The sequence below is a fragment of the Pelmatolapia mariae genome, linkage group LG10_11 (genome assembly GCF_036321145.2).
Source record: "Pelmatolapia mariae isolate MD_Pm_ZW linkage group LG10_11, Pm_UMD_F_2, whole genome shotgun sequence".
Classification (NCBI taxonomy): domain Eukaryota; kingdom Metazoa; phylum Chordata; class Actinopteri; order Cichliformes; family Cichlidae; genus Pelmatolapia; species Pelmatolapia mariae.
In genome coordinates this window covers 43571804-43589573 of record NC_086236.1, presented here as the reverse complement: position 1 = coordinate 43589573, position 17770 = coordinate 43571804, and the positions used below count along the sequence as shown (strand labels likewise).

Sequence of the window (17770 nt, the reverse complement as noted above, 5' to 3'; positions counted from 1 at the left end):
GATCTATAGATAAGCACAATGTGGGAGTGAATCTGTGGAAGAAAAGCCAGCGAGTGAGCATCGCCTCTCTGCATTTCGACTAATAATGTCCCAGCAAACTGCGCAGGAGCCGCCAATGAGTCAGTGTGTGGGAGTAGCCCTCTCACCCAACTCCATGATTAACAATAGAGCAATGAGTACCAAACCCCTGCAGAGCCAAATCACTGGGTAAATGCTGGCAGCACTGCCTGCCAACTCTGAGAGATGGGGTAGCAAAAGTTGACATGTCACTCCAGATGACTGACAGGAGGAGAATGCAGGGCTGCTGTGAAGCCGAAGCATCGGGGAGAAGCAAATGTTTGCGTCTCACTCATCTCCCGCCTGGTTTTGCACAAGACTCTGTTCCCGTCTAGCTGCGAGGAAGATGACAATTTCTTCATCTTGTTTGTATACAGTAAGTAAAGGAGAGTGCTTGCATTTGTACCCCACATGTGGCCATGTTTCCTTTGAGTGACTTTCCCTCCTAAGGTTTATTCATAATTCATGCGATGAGCCAAATATACAGTAAACAAACACTGAAATGAGTGTGAATAGAAAAGAACAAGCTCTGCATTTGGAACCGAATGCAGTGTTATACAGCTAAATGTGTCAGATCCTATCCTCGGGACTCTTTAGCGCGATAAATATTTTATTGGGCTGCAACACTGGTTTCAGAGTCAAAGATTAAGACTCAGGAGAATACAACAAAAATGTCAACCATGCTTTATCCAGTATTCCCATAAAGGAACTTTTTGTTGAGAGTTCCTCTTAGTTTTTGTTTTGTTTTTTTGTATGCAACACTTAATGTCTTTTCACTCCTTTTCTTCCTCCACACTCTTTGCTGCCAAGTAAGGCAGGCTGGCTATGTGCCACATCATAAGGCATGTTCAGGTCTTGATGAGAGTCTTAATTATTTAATGACCACAGTGGGAGCATTCAGAAGTTGCCATCTGCTATGTCTGGAAGTAACAGGGTGTCTGACTGGGTGATATGCATACAGTATGGGTACAAAGCAATCTTACAGCCAATGTTCACGTAATAGAGCTCCTGGTGGTATCCTCTGTAACGTGAAATCCCCGAGGTGTCCAACTCAGCAAGAATAAAAAAAAAGAAATAAAAAACAGGGATATAACAGAGATCCCCCTGAGAGTAAAATATCCTTCAAGCTTGTGTCAGGTATATAAGTCACATGAAAGCAGCGTGGCTCAGGTGTTAAATGTGCTATGAGCTGACAAGAGCCCTTGTGTTCAGCAGTGGGACTGTACAGGGAGTGTATAAGTGACAGGGAGAGACTTTGTCCGAGTATTAAGCCCGGGAGCTTTAGCGAATACATTTTATACAAAGACTGTACATCACTGTGTAAAAGTCTTGAGCCACCACTCATTTCTTTATATTTTGCTTGGAAATGGGAAATAGGTGCTGTAATTGATTTAAACGTGCAACCATACATGTAAATACAGTATATAAGGCAAAAACGGAGCCCGTACTTTTTAATAAGCTTAAGAGTCAATATTTGGTGTGACCACCTTTATTCTTCAGCACAGCCTGAACTCTCCCAGGGAGCTTTCGTGTCATTTCGTGATGTAGTTTTCAGGAATAGTTCTCCCGGCTTCTTTAAGGACAAAAATGGATGCTGTTTGGATGTTGGCTGCATTTTGTTTTGTCCGATGATCCCACACTGCTTTATCATCCGTGAGGTCTAAGCTCTGAAGGGGCCAATCCATGACTGATTGGGTGTTTTTCTACCCAGGTGTTCTTTTACTGCATTGCCAGTGTGTTTGGGATCATTTTCGTGTTTAAATATGAAGTCATTGCTCATCACACACTTTCCAGATGGTATTTACATGGTGGATCAAAATCTGACTGTACTTTTCTGTGTTCATATTTCTGTCAGTTTTGGCAAGATCCCCAACACCACAGGCTGAAACGCAGCTCCAAATCATGATAGAGCCTCCACTGTGTTTTACAGATGATTGTAGACACTTACTGTTGCAGCTCACTCCTGAGCTCCTCCATGCACAATGATGACTTGAACCAAAAATTTCCAAACTGGATTTATCACTCTATCAGACCTGTTGCCACTGTTTTATTTTACCATACCTCAGATTTTTCTCCCTTTTCCTCTTCCTTAAAAATGACTTCTCGACAGCCCGCCGTCCACTGACACCATTTCCGGTGAGACTTCAGTGAACAGTAGATGGATCAACTCAAGGGCCAGATGCATCTCTCAGGTCCTCTGTTAGATTTTTTTTATGATGACGTGAATTTCAGATAATATTTATCTGCTGTAGATAGTTTTTTTTCTACTTTTTCAGCTAGTAGCTCTTTGGAAATCACCTTGTTGGTACAAAAATGCTATATTATATCTGTCAAACTGTTCTCTTTGTCACTTTTCAGAGATTCAAAAAAAATGGGAAAAAAATGATGTTTTTGCAACAGGCTTCTAGTAACAAAGTGCCTAAAGATGCAATTTAAAACTGGTTCTTTTGCAATGTTGTCTGTTATGTGTAGACACCAAACAGATTCGTGTGTCGTTGCCTTTTTTGTGCTTGAATGAGTCATAGGTCAGGGTTAAGTGGCTTGCAAACAAAAACTAAAAAAAAAAAACCCTCAGAAAACAGTCAGGTACAAAATGTTCAAAGAAAAACAGAGATCTTCAGAAAGCCTGGAGAACTGCTAATCAATCACACAGTAGTGCATATAAAAGATGTATCCAAGTCTGAAAACTAAAGCTAGTGCCAATGTCATCGGTGCCTTAAACCTAAACAAACCTTTATGTGATTCACTCGTCACAGTCGTTTTAGGGACCCACTAGTAAGTGGTACTCATTTGATAATACTGGAAATAATCCAGCAGCAGTGACTGTAATTTGGTGTACACACCAACGTAGAAGGTGGCAGTACTGCAGCTCAACACTGATTTCCAGTTACCATAATAGGAAAGAAGAAGAACTCCAGTTCCCAGCAAAGTGTGCGGCTGCAGCTGATCCACAAAATCAAGCTGAACTAGAAGACAGATAACACACTCTACCAGCACCTGAGAAACCTTACCTTGTTATTGCTGGAGTTTTGGGAAAATTGCTGAGATATCACCAAGAGTTTGTTTGGTCAACATAACTGTGTAGCGAAAAACCTGACAATATGACAGCCCTAGTAGGTTTTTTTAAAAAGCAATATTGTCTTGCCTACAGTATGTCCATCTTTTATATACTATTTATATACTTTTGTTTCACACAAAGTTGTCAAGTTTCGGAAGAAAAACTGAAATGCTCCTTTCACTTTTTCACCAGTGACACAAAAAGCGCTCTGCTGCTGGAAGCCATTTATTATAACAAAAAAACAACAACTCTGAACAGGAGGCGTTTTCATTAAGCTTTAAAATGCAGCTAAATGTAGAAAACCTCTTTATGAATTAAGTGGCTGCGCCGCACGTCTCGTAAAGACAAAGAGCATGAAAATGCGAAAGCCTTCACAGAGACTGAATTTGAGATTACACTGATTAACAAATAAATCTGCCTGTCAAAGCGTGCTGGAGGCAAAACGACAGGTGTGTTCTCAGGTGGAAGGGAGTGTTGGCATTTGGGTGTCACAGTGTCTTAATAGTGCCGCTGTTGTCACAGCGTGCCCCGGGAGAGCTTGTAGTACTAATATAAAAGGTCAATCAGCCGTTACTCTTCTCCTCATCACATGTATATTTTATGCTGCTTTAAAATCTGTTTTACCCCCACCCCAAGAAAAAGAAGCTAAATATTTCTTTCCTGCAGCATCTTCTGTGACCGCAATCCACTTACAGCAAGGATAGTTGAGCACCATGATGTCATCTATGGCAATGTAGCCTCGCCGCTCCCTCGAAACCGTTGCCTCAATCAGCACCTGCAAAAGTGAACATTAATAAATGATGAGCAGATTTTATTTGTTAGCAGAGCAGCTAAAGCATATACTTTTCATTAGCCTGATGCTCTCGAAGCTGAAGTGTCAGCGCATTTGAGCGCTGTGTGAATTCTACTCCACTCTGCTCTTGTTCCTTCTACTGCGACAGACGGATTAATTACAAACACACCCATCACTGCAAGTTTTACCTCAGTCCACGGGGCCAAGGGAAATAATTGATTTATCAGGAGGTACACAGAGTTGTTGTTGTTGTGTCGCATTCTAAACGCAGGACAGCCACAGCAGCTGATAATGCAACTTGCCACGAGACTCAAGGGGAGGACAAACCTCCACGCCCTCCTATGGAACAATAAGCTGGATGAGCTGTGGGCTCTCATGAAACCTAATCAATATCAAATCACCAACCTCAGTAACACTGAGAGAGTTATGGGACACGGGTGTGATGTTTGTTTTTGCAGCACCAAGGACAGTCTCCCATCCACAAGTTTGATCAAAGGCCAGCTTTGAGTTATTGTTTCTCATAATCCTCTGACAAAGTGATTACAGCATGTTTCCTATCGCTGGGTTTGGATTTTTACTGAGGCTCCACCCCAAATTAAAATGAAATCACATCCTCAAAGCTGCTTTAAATGTGTCTCACATGATATTCTATATCATGTTAGCTTAATCTTTACAAAGTCAAATACACTGGTGGCTACCAGCGCTCCCCCTCAGCCTCCTGGAAGTACTGGATCATCTTTTACCAGGTTCAAAGTGTTCCATTCTTATTGTTTAACATTGAAACACTAAGCAGGCAACATCTTTTAACACTTTTAATTCATCTTTTAATTGTCCCCTGGCCTTAAAATCCAAACAGTTACATAAGTCTGACAGGAGGAAGGTTATTATCACTATGAAAATTCACAGAATGCAAATTGGGAAAAAGCTCTGAATGCTGTCAGAAGAAACTGTGGTGCTGGTGTAGATACATATTATACTGCACCGTTGAAAAACCTGCAAAATAAAAACAAAATGCATGAATTGTATTAAGATTGCTAAATTCCAAGTGTCAGAGGTTGTCAGTAGATGCAGCTAAGCTATCAGTATGTGAAGCCTATATGATTTCCTCCCTGTGTAAATACACCCATAGCATGATTTAAAAAACCCTACATCACCTCCTTCTCAAGCTATTGTGTTCAGGGGTAAAAAGCCTAAATAAGACTGGTTTGTGTTGCTAATTAAACCAGAGTTTGTTACTTGTTTCCATACTGGTGCCAATATCATACATCAGTCACATGACCTTCTTTTTTTCTATGAATATTAAAGTATTTAATGTTACTTTAATGATGGCAATGACACTAGTTTGACCTAAAATCATCCTAAACTTGTCCACATTTCTCATGCAGACTTCAACAGCGAATTCATTTCAACTGAAGCAGATTTTTTCTCTCGTTTTTTTTGCGGGGTTTTGTTTTTGTTTGTTTTTTTCAAACTCAGGGAAAAATATCACTGTAGCTGAATACTTCTCTGCCAGTACCAAAATTATACTTTGCAAAACCTCTGTCTGACAGCTGGTTAGGGTTTTGTTTTTTGTTTTTTTACCTTTTGATTTACACTGAAGGAACTTTGACACCCACATCATCTTTGCTACCGCAATCCTCTTATGTTTGAACACCTAATTTAAGAGTCACAACTGCATCTTCAGGACCTCTGGCCCAAATCACAGCCTTCCACAGTCAGCAGGACGGAGACGGTCCACCTTCTTTGGGCTTTGAAAGAAAGACGCCAACCGGTGTGACAACAAACTCGGCCATGCGTGACCCCTAAAGGCACCTTCCCAGAGAGATGGTGATGGGATGTGAGGAGATTGGGGTCAGCTGGAAAAAGAAAAAAAGTCCAGACAGGATGCCATGCAGGAAGCCAGGCATGCACAGAGGGGAGGCTTGAAGCTTGCAGAAGGAGAAGTGGAGTGGAGAGGAGAGGAGAGGTGAAAGGAAAAGCAGGAGGAAGGGTCCTGGCTGCTGGGTCTCCTGGAGTTGGAGGCTGACCCCGCTCTGTCCACAGCTGGCTGCTCTACTCACAGAGGAGCACTGAGGCTAATCTCCTTCTGTCAGAGTCAATTTTTCCTGTTTGTTCCCAGACTTTGTTGGAACCTGAGCTGGAAGATGGCACCGCTTTTCAAAAGCAATATTAACGTTTTACTGTTTTCATCGTTTTCCCCCTTCTTCAGGTTGTCAATTCGCTTAAAAGCAGAGTCCTCCCCTCTGATTTGATTTTCTCTACCTTTCCATTTTTTGCTGTCTGCCTTTATTTCTTTCATCTTCCTCTCACGTCTTCTTTACTTAACTCCTTACAAGCCCCTGCTTAACCAGAAAATAAATAAATAAATCACTGCTATAATGAAAGCATAATATACTTCCGTATGTTGACCTGAATTAGCTGTGTAAACACATGCGGCCATGCCATTAGACTAACATCAAAATTAGCCAGAAACACTGATTGGGCTTAATGGTATACAAGACAGAGGGAAAAAAATGTCTTGGAAGTCTAATTAAGGTGTTATTACTCTCCGCTGAGCTAAAGCACTGAGGAGATTGATTGCTGGTTAATCCTTGAACTTCTTAGCCATTAGAAGAGCGGCTTTTTACGAGGGAGACATTCAGAGCATTTGTTTTAATAAACAACCTCTGCGGATTTTTATTGAAAGCCACTTTCCCAATGAAACTTTCCATGTGCCTATTCTTTATTCTAATGAGCTGCTACTTTTCTTTCTCGGGATAAAAATGCAGGCATCATATTTTGGAGATAAAAAAATAAGGAAATAAATAAATAAAAGAGTGACACCGCGGTGATTTACGGCTGATATAAGATGCACATTATGAGAACATATTACATTATCCTGTAATACTGGCTTTTAGTATACAATTGTGTATACTAATCTGGAGACAATTTATTTGGCCCTATAAACGACCTGCTACCTTTTCTCCAGTCACGAGACACAATTAGGCACACCAGGCTTTCACTCACCATGAGACGCAGTCATGCATTAGATAGATGACACAGGACTCCATGCTGAAATAAATTTGATTGGGCAGGAATACCAAAGAATAGCAGCCAGTGTCTGAAGATATCATTTCAATGTCAGGAATCTCAATTCGCTCTGTACAGTGTTAAAAAAACAAAAACCTTTAACATAGCCATGGGCTCAGCTTGAGGACTCTCAGCAGGCTACAGCGAGGAAAATAGCAGAAATTATCAGACAAAGAGGAGACACAGATTCTCATTTACAAGCCTTTGATGTGTTTAATGCATGTTATCTTTTTCCTTTTTAACTGAAATTGGTTTTATAAGTAAACAAGATGACATCATGGGAAATCGTTTTACATATCGAGACTTAATAATAACAATGTGAAAAAATGTCTGAGCGTGTCTATAAAAGTAGACGCTCTGTCACTTTGCTATTCTGGAGCATTCAGGTGTGTCTTAACACAATGCCAAGGAGAAAAGATGTCAGCACTGATCTTAGAGGAGCAGCTGTTGCTGCCCATTAGCCTTGGAAGGGTTATAAGGGCATTTCCAAACAATTTAAAGTCCATCATTCACAAGTTTATTCCCATGTGGAAAACATTCAAAACACTAGTCAATCTTTCCAGGAGTGGACATGGCAGCAAATTCACCCCCCAAGGTCAGACTGTGCAATGATCAAAAGAGCTACATGTCACACTCCACAGGCCTCAGCTAGCATGCTTCATGTTCAAAAGTTCAAAATACTATAATAGGAAAAGGCTGAACAGGTAGAGGTTCTTTAGAAGGGTTGGCAGGAGAAAGTTTCTTCACTCTAAAAAGAACATAAGCAGCATGGCTTAGGTTTGCACAGTTGCATTTGAACATACCGCAAGACTGGTGGTGGTGAGAATTAGCTGTTATGCTCAGCACTGCGTTAGTGCATATTAGTGCAAACACCACATTCCAACAGTCAGGCACTGTGGTGCAGGGCTAATGACTGGGGCTTTTTTTTTTTTGCAGCCACAGTCGCCGCAGTCATCCAGTCGATCTGACCACAAACTCCTCTGCACACCAACGTATTCTAGAGTCAAATATGAGGCCGTCTGTCTGACTGAAATCGGGGTCATGCAACAGGACAACGATCCCAAACACAGCAGCAAATCTATAACATAATGACCCAACGTCCAGACCTCAGTCGGATTGAAATGCTGTGGCAAGACAAGAGAACTGTGCATAAATGAATGTCTGCGAACCTCAGTGAACTGAAGCCATGCAGCAAGGAAGAGTGACGATGATGTGAGAGACTGATAAAGTCACACAGAAAATGATTACTTCAGTTTATCACTGCTAAAGGTGGTTCTACAAATACTCAATCCTATACTTGGTTTTCTCAGGAGTTCTTTCAAAACAGTTTCACACGATTGTATATTCACATTTTCTAAATCATTTGCTAAAAAAAAAAGAGGTGAAACACACATTCAACAAAACATTTCTTGTACAGTTTTTTTTTTTTTTTATAGATGACACAAATATATAGAGAGTCAACATAAAACTATCATAAATTCCTTTGGGCACGATAATCATGTGGCAAACGTTTGACATCGTGTCAGCCGTGCAGTGTGTAATTAAAATTTCATAGAAATCACCAGGTAAAAGAAAAGAAAGAAGGAAAATATCATGTTTGCATCATACCATATCAACATATGGAGAAAAGTAAGAAAAGGAAATAAGAAGACAGGAGGGGTCAGCTGGGACCGGGTGGGTTCAGCGCAGAGGTGCATGTCTCCGGCTCTAGTTAGCAGTTTTAGGGGCTGGATAACATCTTTAATATTTGATAACAAGATTCTCCAGGTATTGCAAACACTCTAAACCGATATGAGGCAGAGAGAAATATGGCAATGCACAGCAGATCGCACTTGCACGACATTTTCAATCGAGACATCTCAAGGTGATCTTACTGCCTTCTATTTTCCCTTCCTGAAACCCATTGCACTCCAAATCCCAATTTCACATCTGTGATAGGAGGAAGAGACTCCTGTCAGTCCTCGCATTAATATACACGGCAAAGTGTACATAAAGTGCAAACATAGACGTGTTAAAGAAAAAAAGAAAAAGAAAAACATCATCATTCATTATCGATAAAATCCTCAAACACTCAAGCTGGATATAATCAAGAAAATAATTTTTTTAAATCACCAGGAAAGCAAACAAATGAGATTGGAGTGATTGTGGTTTTTCGGCATATTAATCCCCTTAGTTTTGGTGATTATCAGAGAATTTGTCAGACTCCTCTTAATTACATTCCACAATGACATTTTCAAGAAATAAACAGAGACTGAGTGCGTGCCCCAAACAAGGTATTTCATTACACCCCAAAACAGTGAAAGCTCGAGTGTAATCTCACGTCTGTATCTCTGCAGTGTAAAAGCCTGACATTTTGTATCCCTGTGCTGTAGGCAAAAAACTGGCTCCTCCAATATGTCCTGAAACCTAATAAGGCAGAAGAACTTGAGGATTTAAAAACTGTCTCCAAAAGCTTGTGTGTTCCCGTGGGATTTATTTTAGTCACAGACAATGATAAGAAGGGCCCATTATCCACCGCTGCTTCAAAAGAGTGCTTTTCTACTTTAATGACAGTGTAAATCAGCCTGCCTATCATTTAAAACCCAAAGTGGAAGTATTACACCTGCCATGGAGCTAATATAAACAAAGACTTTCACCATTTAAAGTCACACAAAGCTGCTGCTATACAGCTAAAAAAACACGTAAAAATGAAAGTTGAACGCTGTGCCACTGCAAACTGCTGTTCCCCCTTTTCATTGTTGCTTTACAATAGAGGATGGCCAGCACTATTAGATACCATTAAAGAAAACATTGAGCTTTCACACCTCCCCACTTGCCCTTCTCGCCGTTCTGTCTGTGCAACAGAGAGCAATGACGTGTTGCAAGACAAGGCCCACTGTCATTCCACAGTGATGAGGTTTTTGACTGCCGAGGGATTAGCAATGTAAGCCGTGGCATATGTGACTTTGTGGAGGCAGTTTGTTTTGTTTCCTTTGTACTCAGAAGCAGTATGAGGTCAGCTGAGTTAAAGTGAAATGTGAGATGAAAGTAGAAGAAAGAAAGAAGGAAAACTACATTGCTTTAATTCCTCACAAGCTAAAATTGGATACAGTTTTTCTAACAGTGCCAATATCTGCTGATCAAATCCCAAATATTAGCAATTTAATCCAATCTATCTGAACACTGTGTTTCCCCCCAACATGACATAAAAGCCATTAGCAGTTTAAGCTGTTCTATTAAAAGCCACTACTGTCAATTCTAATTTAAGTGTAAGGCCCATCTTCTTCTTCTTCCCTTGTACTGTTTGTCCTGTCTTCAGAGCCATCTACTCCTCCTCCTCCTCATAAGCCCATTATAAAGCTCCTTCTCCTATCTGGAGCCTCTCATTGGCAGCTGCAGCATAATTCTGACTCACCTATGAGCCATCACTGTTTACTGGGATGCTAACGAGACCGAGAGACGAGAAAGTACACAGCTCCCCGGAGAAAGGGAAAGGAATAAACCGGCGATGTTCAAAAAGCAAATTCAATAGCACTTGACTGGCGAAGAAAACGCAGGATAGCTTTTATTATTTTATTCAGGACTTATCTGCGCTGATGTTATGATAGGGTGAAACTGTGGTTAGTGAGTCTGTTTTATAACACAGAGATGGCAGCTCTCTTCCACTTCCAGCTCGCTCACTGTTAAACATGCAGAATGAGAGCAAACCCCCACTTAATGTATTTAATAAGGGTATAGTGAAAGTAGCGATTTGGGATGAAAATGCCATGAAAAGAAAAGAATCAGACAGTGTGGACCTCATTATTTGTCACTGATGAGCAGTTTCACTGGCAGGAGTCCTTTGCTACTCTGTTTTTGGGGCCAAAGCTCAAGAGATAGTGCAACTGGATTTGGCACTGATTAGTGCAGCTTGCTGTCTTCTTGTATAGTTAGTGATTTGTAGCTACTGACTTGATATCCAGAAATATAGCTACAGATGGCAGCGCCACAAACTCAGTGGGTTTCACTATAATGGTTTGTTTCTCTTTGAGTCAAAGAAAAATAATGTCCCTTTTTAACTTAGGTCAACAAACTTTGGTGTTTAATTATAACCTGGAAAAGAAGTAGATACATAAAGAATACCTGAAATATTATTTTCTGCTATGAGTCAAGTGCCCCTGAGTGTAATACTGTTCTGTACAATATATACATGTGTTTGATCCTGTTAACCTAACATTGTTTACCTTATTTTCAGATCGCATGATGTCGGGAGAAAGGCATCATCCTGCATCTACACCCCAGGCCTGCACAATGCTAAGGACTATTATTTACATAGTGAAGGTCACATCTTGCAGGGCTGAATAGAATTTAATTAAGTCAGCAGGATTGACAGCTCTTGATAAAATGCACACTACTCAACTTAATTGCTTTTTGACAGCTCCGCAGAGTTTGCAGAAAGAAGAAATTGGACTAATAGACGGATAACACTCACGCTCACCTGACTGTGCCATGTGCAGACCACAGCATATCAGACCCTCACAGTGCATGCCAGTCACTGTCTGCGTGCTGTATGCACACAATAGCATACCACACGAATTGTTAGAGTGAAGTGAAAGTGCAGAAAAACAAACCTCAAAGGGTGAAATCTCTACCAGGCATTCCCTTGTGAGATCTACTTAGGCGCTTTAAGCACCAGCATTGGATACATCCACAAGGGAATCAGTGCTAATTAAGGTGCAAATGTAAGTAATTAACTGTACCTCAAGGCTAAAATGAGTAGTGATCAACAGAGCCTCACTGTGTACCATTTTTAAGGCTCTACATGATCGCGGTCAATGAGTCTGCATATCTTCAACAGAAAAATAAATGTTAAGTTCTTAGAGGAGCATCAAGCAGCTGCTTTGAACAACACATCCGACATATTAAAAGCGAGCATGACGAAGACTTTAAGTCAGTTTTAAATCAGTTTCATCAACATATTTAAATAAGAATGTTTGTACCTGGTATTCGTTCGGCCAGAAGGTGCTGACAGCCAGCTCAACCTGATGCCACTGTTTGCCATGAGACCCCGACGTGTTCCACACTGGACTGCCGAGCGGGCCGCCGTTGACCCGCACGTATGCCCGTAGAGCCCCGGGACTGTGGCCATCACGGCTATACAGGAAGTAGCTGAACTGGACGCAGTGTGTGTCATTTTCACTCAGTGTCTGCAGCAGCAGCTGAGCACGATGACCCACGGCATGCTGGGAGGAGTTCACCAGCATATAGGACCCTGGAAAAAAAGCAGGACAGAATGCAACATTTAATCGTATTCAACATTTATGTGTCATTAAAAGTCGGGGTCATTAACTGTGAAGCCAATTTATCTGATTTCTGCTGCTCAGTATTGTCCGGTTTAAGCCTGAAAACAATGTAATAGTTTATTTTAAATCATTGTGTTCCTGTACACCAACTGTCTTACATGCATCAGAAACAGACATCATTTACAAGTTGTGGAAGTGAATCGTGCATTTTAAAAAAGTTAACTAGTCTCTCGAATGCCTGAGGTGTTTATTCATTTTAAATTGGAAAATGAAGTCAACCACACAGACACTTGCACTATCTTCTACACCCGTGTTTTCCTGAGGCAGTAATAACTTTTTGGACATTCATGTATTTTTCATTCATGTATTTTACAATTTGACTGCGTTTCTTTCTTTAGAAACAAGGGGCGATATTGAAAACTGTAGTTTGAGTTTATTTATATATGTAATAATGCATAATGGGAAAATACACAATCTACAGTACTGCGCAAAACTCTTGAGACACCCATCTTTTTTTTTATTGTGCTTCGAAAATGGGAATTACGTGCAGCAATTTATTGAAACATACATTTAAATGCAGCATGTAAGGCGACTCTAATGAACTTCAACACAGCTTGAACTGTTATTGCTTTACGTAGCCTTCAGGAATAGTACTACAGGCTTCTTGAAGGAAACTTGAAAGTACTTCTTTGGATTTTGGCTCCTTTCGTTTTGCAATAACGTTGAGGTTCAGGCTCTAGTGAGGTCAATCCATGACTAATAGTGTTACTGTGTTTTTCTATCCAGGTATGATTTTGAAGTATTGGCAGTGTTTTTTTGGAGTCACTGTCATGCTGAGAAATTAGGCTGTTGTAAATCAGATGCTTTCCAGATGGTACTGCATGGAAGATCAAAATGTGGCTTCGTAATTCCCTTAATTCTGATCTGAAAAGATCGCCAACACCAGTGGCTGAAATCCAGACAGTGATCGTGCCTCCACCGTATTTTATAGATGTTATAGACGCTCATGGTTGTACCCATCTCCTGACCTCCATACATACTGGTGATGATTTGAACCAAAAATTCTGGATTTTTGATTCTTCACTTCGTCAGACCTCTTGCCAATGATTTTCAGTCCAGTTCTTGTGGAATTTGGCACACATCAACCTTTTCTTCCTCTTTCCCTTCCTTAAGAATGGCTTCTTGACAGTAGTTAGTAGTGGACTGAACAACCATATCCATCTGTCAGGTCCTGTGTCAGGTTTCTGCTAGATTTGTCCTGTTTGTTAAGGACATGACTTTCCAAGTTTCCTCAAATTTTTTAAGGACACACTGCACACCATACAGAAATGTGTCAACCTTTCAGCTACTGGCTGCTTGGGAATCACTTTGTTGATGCAAGAATGTTATTTTATGCCTTTTGAACTGTGTTATATTTGGCATTTCTCAGATTCAGCTAAAGAAATGGGAACAAATTATGTTTTTGTGACAGGGTCCTACTAGCAACTTTGAAGTGAATCAGAAACAGAATACTTTATTAATCCCTAACGAAACTGTGTAAACACACATGCTCCAAGACAGTAAGAACAAAAACTAAATACAGGTTGCAACATGTAACATAATAGCTCTAATTATTATTATTATTATTATATCTGTGTGCTACACAAAATTAATATACTTTGACATAAAGTTTCCCCCTTTTTATTTTTCTTATTTTCTCTGTAGAGGATGTGCAAATGTGCACTCTTTGCTAAGTTGCCTGTCATATATATATGTAGAGAGAGCGAGACATAACACTTGCCCATCTTTTCAGTTGGGTGCCCTTTTATGTTTGATTCATAGCTCAGCGTTAAGTGGCTTAACAAAAAAACAAAATGTTCCTTTGGAAATGGTACAAGGACTGGACTGAGGATGAGTGAAAACACAGGCAATGTCCAAAGAAAAACTTTGAAACATCTTTAAAAAGCCTGGAGAACTACTGCTCAAGACCGCTATAACAAAATGACAAGAAAGTCTGGCTCCCTGGAAGTAAAATATAAAGAAATGAGGGCTGGCTCATGACTCGTACAGTACCGTACAAGCGTATAACAGGAGGAATATGAAAAAGAGAGTACATTAGTTACATCAGTGCTCATACCGCGAACATGTCCATAGCACAGACTTGTTCATCTAATTTAAGTGGTTGAGCTTTGCAAATGAATCACTGAGGCATTTTTGGGAAGCAGACTCCCATGAACCAAGGCAAACATATCAGACAAGGAACAAATCTTTTTTAACCACTTTTCGCCGTGTGAATCAGAAAGAAGAAAAATGAAAGTATTATCCGACAAGTCACTGCTATGTGTGTAGGTGGTTAACAAAAGGGAAAAAAATTAAATGTGGGCTTTTGAATGTACAGACACATTCAGTTCTGGCGATGGCAGCAGTGAATACCGGAGAAGGATGAGGGGACCGAGTGAGAAAAGAAACTGAGTGAGAAAAATGAGCTCATGGCTAGTTTCCCTCTTCCCTCTTCACCAAGGTGACGCCGAGGTATAAACGAGATTCACAAACCCCCCCCCCACCGCCCCAAAGCCTCCTCTAATCAGGATAACATAACCCCATTGCCCTTTGCCTCGCATCTGTCCTGCCTTGAGTCTGTGCCCACTAACGTGATTAGCACAACAATGTTTGGAGACCTTCCTGTGTACTCAAATAATCAAGCCTGTTGTCTTTGTACTCCAAGGTCTTTCTGTTCTCAGTCAGAAACAAGCCCGAGAGACCAGACAGTCACAGCCTTGGCACCAGGTGTCCAGAAGACACTTATTCTCCTCTCAGATGTAATAGCATGTGAATGGTGCAGAAGCCAGACAGAGGAAAAAACATTTTAACATCCCACCGAGTTTGCACCTCTGAAATAGGAAGCCTCTCTGACAATAAGCATCTGGGGCAACACACCATACCTACAGAAGTACTCTGAGTTATGAATATAGAAGTCTTTAGCTTTTTTTATCCTCGTCTCTATTAAACACCAAACAAGCACCTGATGGAGTCATCTGCTTCTTCACAAGCACAACCAGCCACTGAGAACACACTAATTACCTCTTTGAGCGCAAATAAGACAAAATGCCTAAATTTACAAGCTGATGTTCTACATAATGAGATTGAGATTCACAACCCTTAACCCCGGAGCCATAAAAAACATTAAATCAAGGAGCTGTATGGCCGCTCATTATGTGAAAGCTATACTTGTGGCCTTTGCTATAAAACCGCATTGCACTGCAGCGCACTGTCAACACCTCCTGATTTGTGTCCTGTCCTGCGCTTGGCATCTCGGCACTCTCATTTCGCTTTGCTTAATTAGATCTTTCAGAGTCTGTCTCCTCTCTCGCACCCTCCAGGCCCACGAGGGACTCGTAAAATACCAGAAAAAGGCCGAGGTGCTGAGGCCATACTGTCCTCACTGTGCCTCCTGTTTTATATATAGGCATTATTAACACCTTTCTGTTGATTCTGCAATAACGTCACATGAGAACGGACAGAGCAGCCGCCCTGCTCCCCTTTAACCTGCTTGGAGATTCAAACCGAAGACAGGTGAAGTCATAAATTTAATAAGGGTTAGCACGTGTGTGTGAAAGCAAATGATGGCGAAAAACTGAAAAACTGTGACAAATTAAATGGAGGTCCTGGACACAGTCGGTGCAGTAATCCCGATATACTGGGAGATAATCCACATTAGCTCGCTCAGTATGGGCATTATGTATATTACTTGATTTGATTTGGCAAGTTTTCGAAGCCCTGCCTCTGTGTAAGCAGGAATTTCTGCTCCTAATTAAATGCTTGTGTCTGAGGGCTGAAAAGGCTAAGCAAAAACATTTAACAAAAGGAAACATAATGGGAAATTAATCAAATCTATTTCTACACAATGTGTTTCTTTTTTCTGTTATGTAATCCGTTTAGTAAAAAAGTAAATAGACATTGATTTTTTTGTGCCTTTTCTCATACACAGACACAGACAACAAATATATCAGATTTCTATTAAGGGAATTAACACTTTAAGTAAGATACAAAGATATCATTTAATTTGAGCACACATAAGGCGGGAGACTGGAAGACCTCTGTGTACTTCAGAACCAATGTTGAACAGAGTGAACGGAACATGAAGAAAACTAAATGTTTTCAGGCATAAACTGAAGTGGGTGACGGTGTGACAAAATGTCTTTTTGCAGCAGCACTCTCTGCACACTCCATCTGACCTTGTTTGCCAAGTCTATATTATGGAGACAGAACATCTCTGCAGGGCCCTGTGCAAGGACGGCCACGAGAAAAGGAAGGGCAACACCTATTCAATTTCCTCTCAATAACTGACACTTTGGAGAAAGCGTAGATTTTTGATTAAAAAAAAAAAACAAGCGAAAGAAAGAAGACCTCATCGGGGTCAAAGGGCTGCCTGCGAAGTGGTCCAACTTCAGAGTGCATTGCAGTGATGGGATTGTTAATATTAACCTTTAAGGCCAGTCAATTCAGGTTTACCTTGAGATAGGGACACTGAACAACATCTTTAGAAGAAACTGCGGAGACGAAGAAATTGTTATGTCCTAGCGAGTCATCTTCGGGAAGTAAAGAAGAGGTCAGACTGAATTGTTACTGTCTTGCACACACAAAGTAATGACACCGTTCAGTCACTCGAAAAAACCCTTGGATTTATCTGAAAAGCGCTCCTCAACCAGAATTTGTCTGCTTTTATTATAGTCATCATCTCATTGATTGAACACCTGGACTGTAGCCTTCAGCGTGTCATTAGCACCTTTAAACCCACCTAAACTGTGGCGTAAAGTCGTTTTTGCTTCAGTGACACCTGCCGTTGTAATCCATTCAAACAACCAAATGTATTTCAGGTCTATAAGGCAACATCTGAAAAGTCTACAGCTAAGATGGCAAACTGTTCATGTTGCTGTATCACCACTAATGTTGAATACTGAGGCGTATTGATCAATTTTCATGTTTACATTCAGTTTTTTTAGCTTTTTGTTCATCGTGCATCGCTTTCAAGCTGACAGTTGATCGCTTGTGGGCATTGCAGGTAACCTTGGAAACCCTCTACAGTATTTACGTCATGCATCAAACAACAGTATCCTGCACTCTTATTGGTCGTCGCTTTAATCACTGAAGTGAGTTGTTGTTGGAGGTTGAGACGAATTTCTCTTGGGTCCCATCCACTTTGTGTCTCCAGGGTTATTTTGACCATAGCTGCTTGGAGTTGTCAAATATCACTGGCTTTCTATGGTTACTCCATCGCTGCAAATCACCTCCAGTGTGGACACAGCTAAAAAGCATCTTAATTGAAGAGAAACTAAGTGCAAAACAGTTTTCTCTTTCTTCATTTTACCATGCTTCTTGCTGAGAACTATATGGAACTGCCCATGTCCTCTGACTCTACCCTGCTGTTGAGCAGTGTTGTGGGTAACGCTTTCCACAGTAATGCATCACTGTAATCTCCTAAATTCAACACTAAATTCAGTAATTACATTACAGTTACAATTATGTTGTTACTTGCATTACAAAGGTTTTTCA

At 40.7% G+C, this 17770-nt stretch overlaps 1 protein-coding gene across 4 annotated transcripts in view; it reads right to left on the bottom strand.

The window, feature by feature from the left end:
* Positions 1 to 17770, bottom strand: part of ptprub (protein tyrosine phosphatase receptor type Ub) — a 198781-nt gene that overhangs the window by 81794 nt on the left and 99217 nt on the right. For all 4 annotated transcript variants that reach the window (XM_063486533.1, XM_063486534.1, XM_063486535.1 and 1 more), the window contains exons 3-4: positions 11936 to 12207; positions 3809 to 3890 (exon numbers count right to left, since the gene is read on the bottom strand). In XM_063486533.1, the coding sequence (XP_063342603.1) occupies positions 3809 to 3890; positions 11936 to 12207 (354 nt within the window). The remainder of the gene's footprint in view (positions 1 to 3808; positions 3891 to 11935; positions 12208 to 17770) is intronic.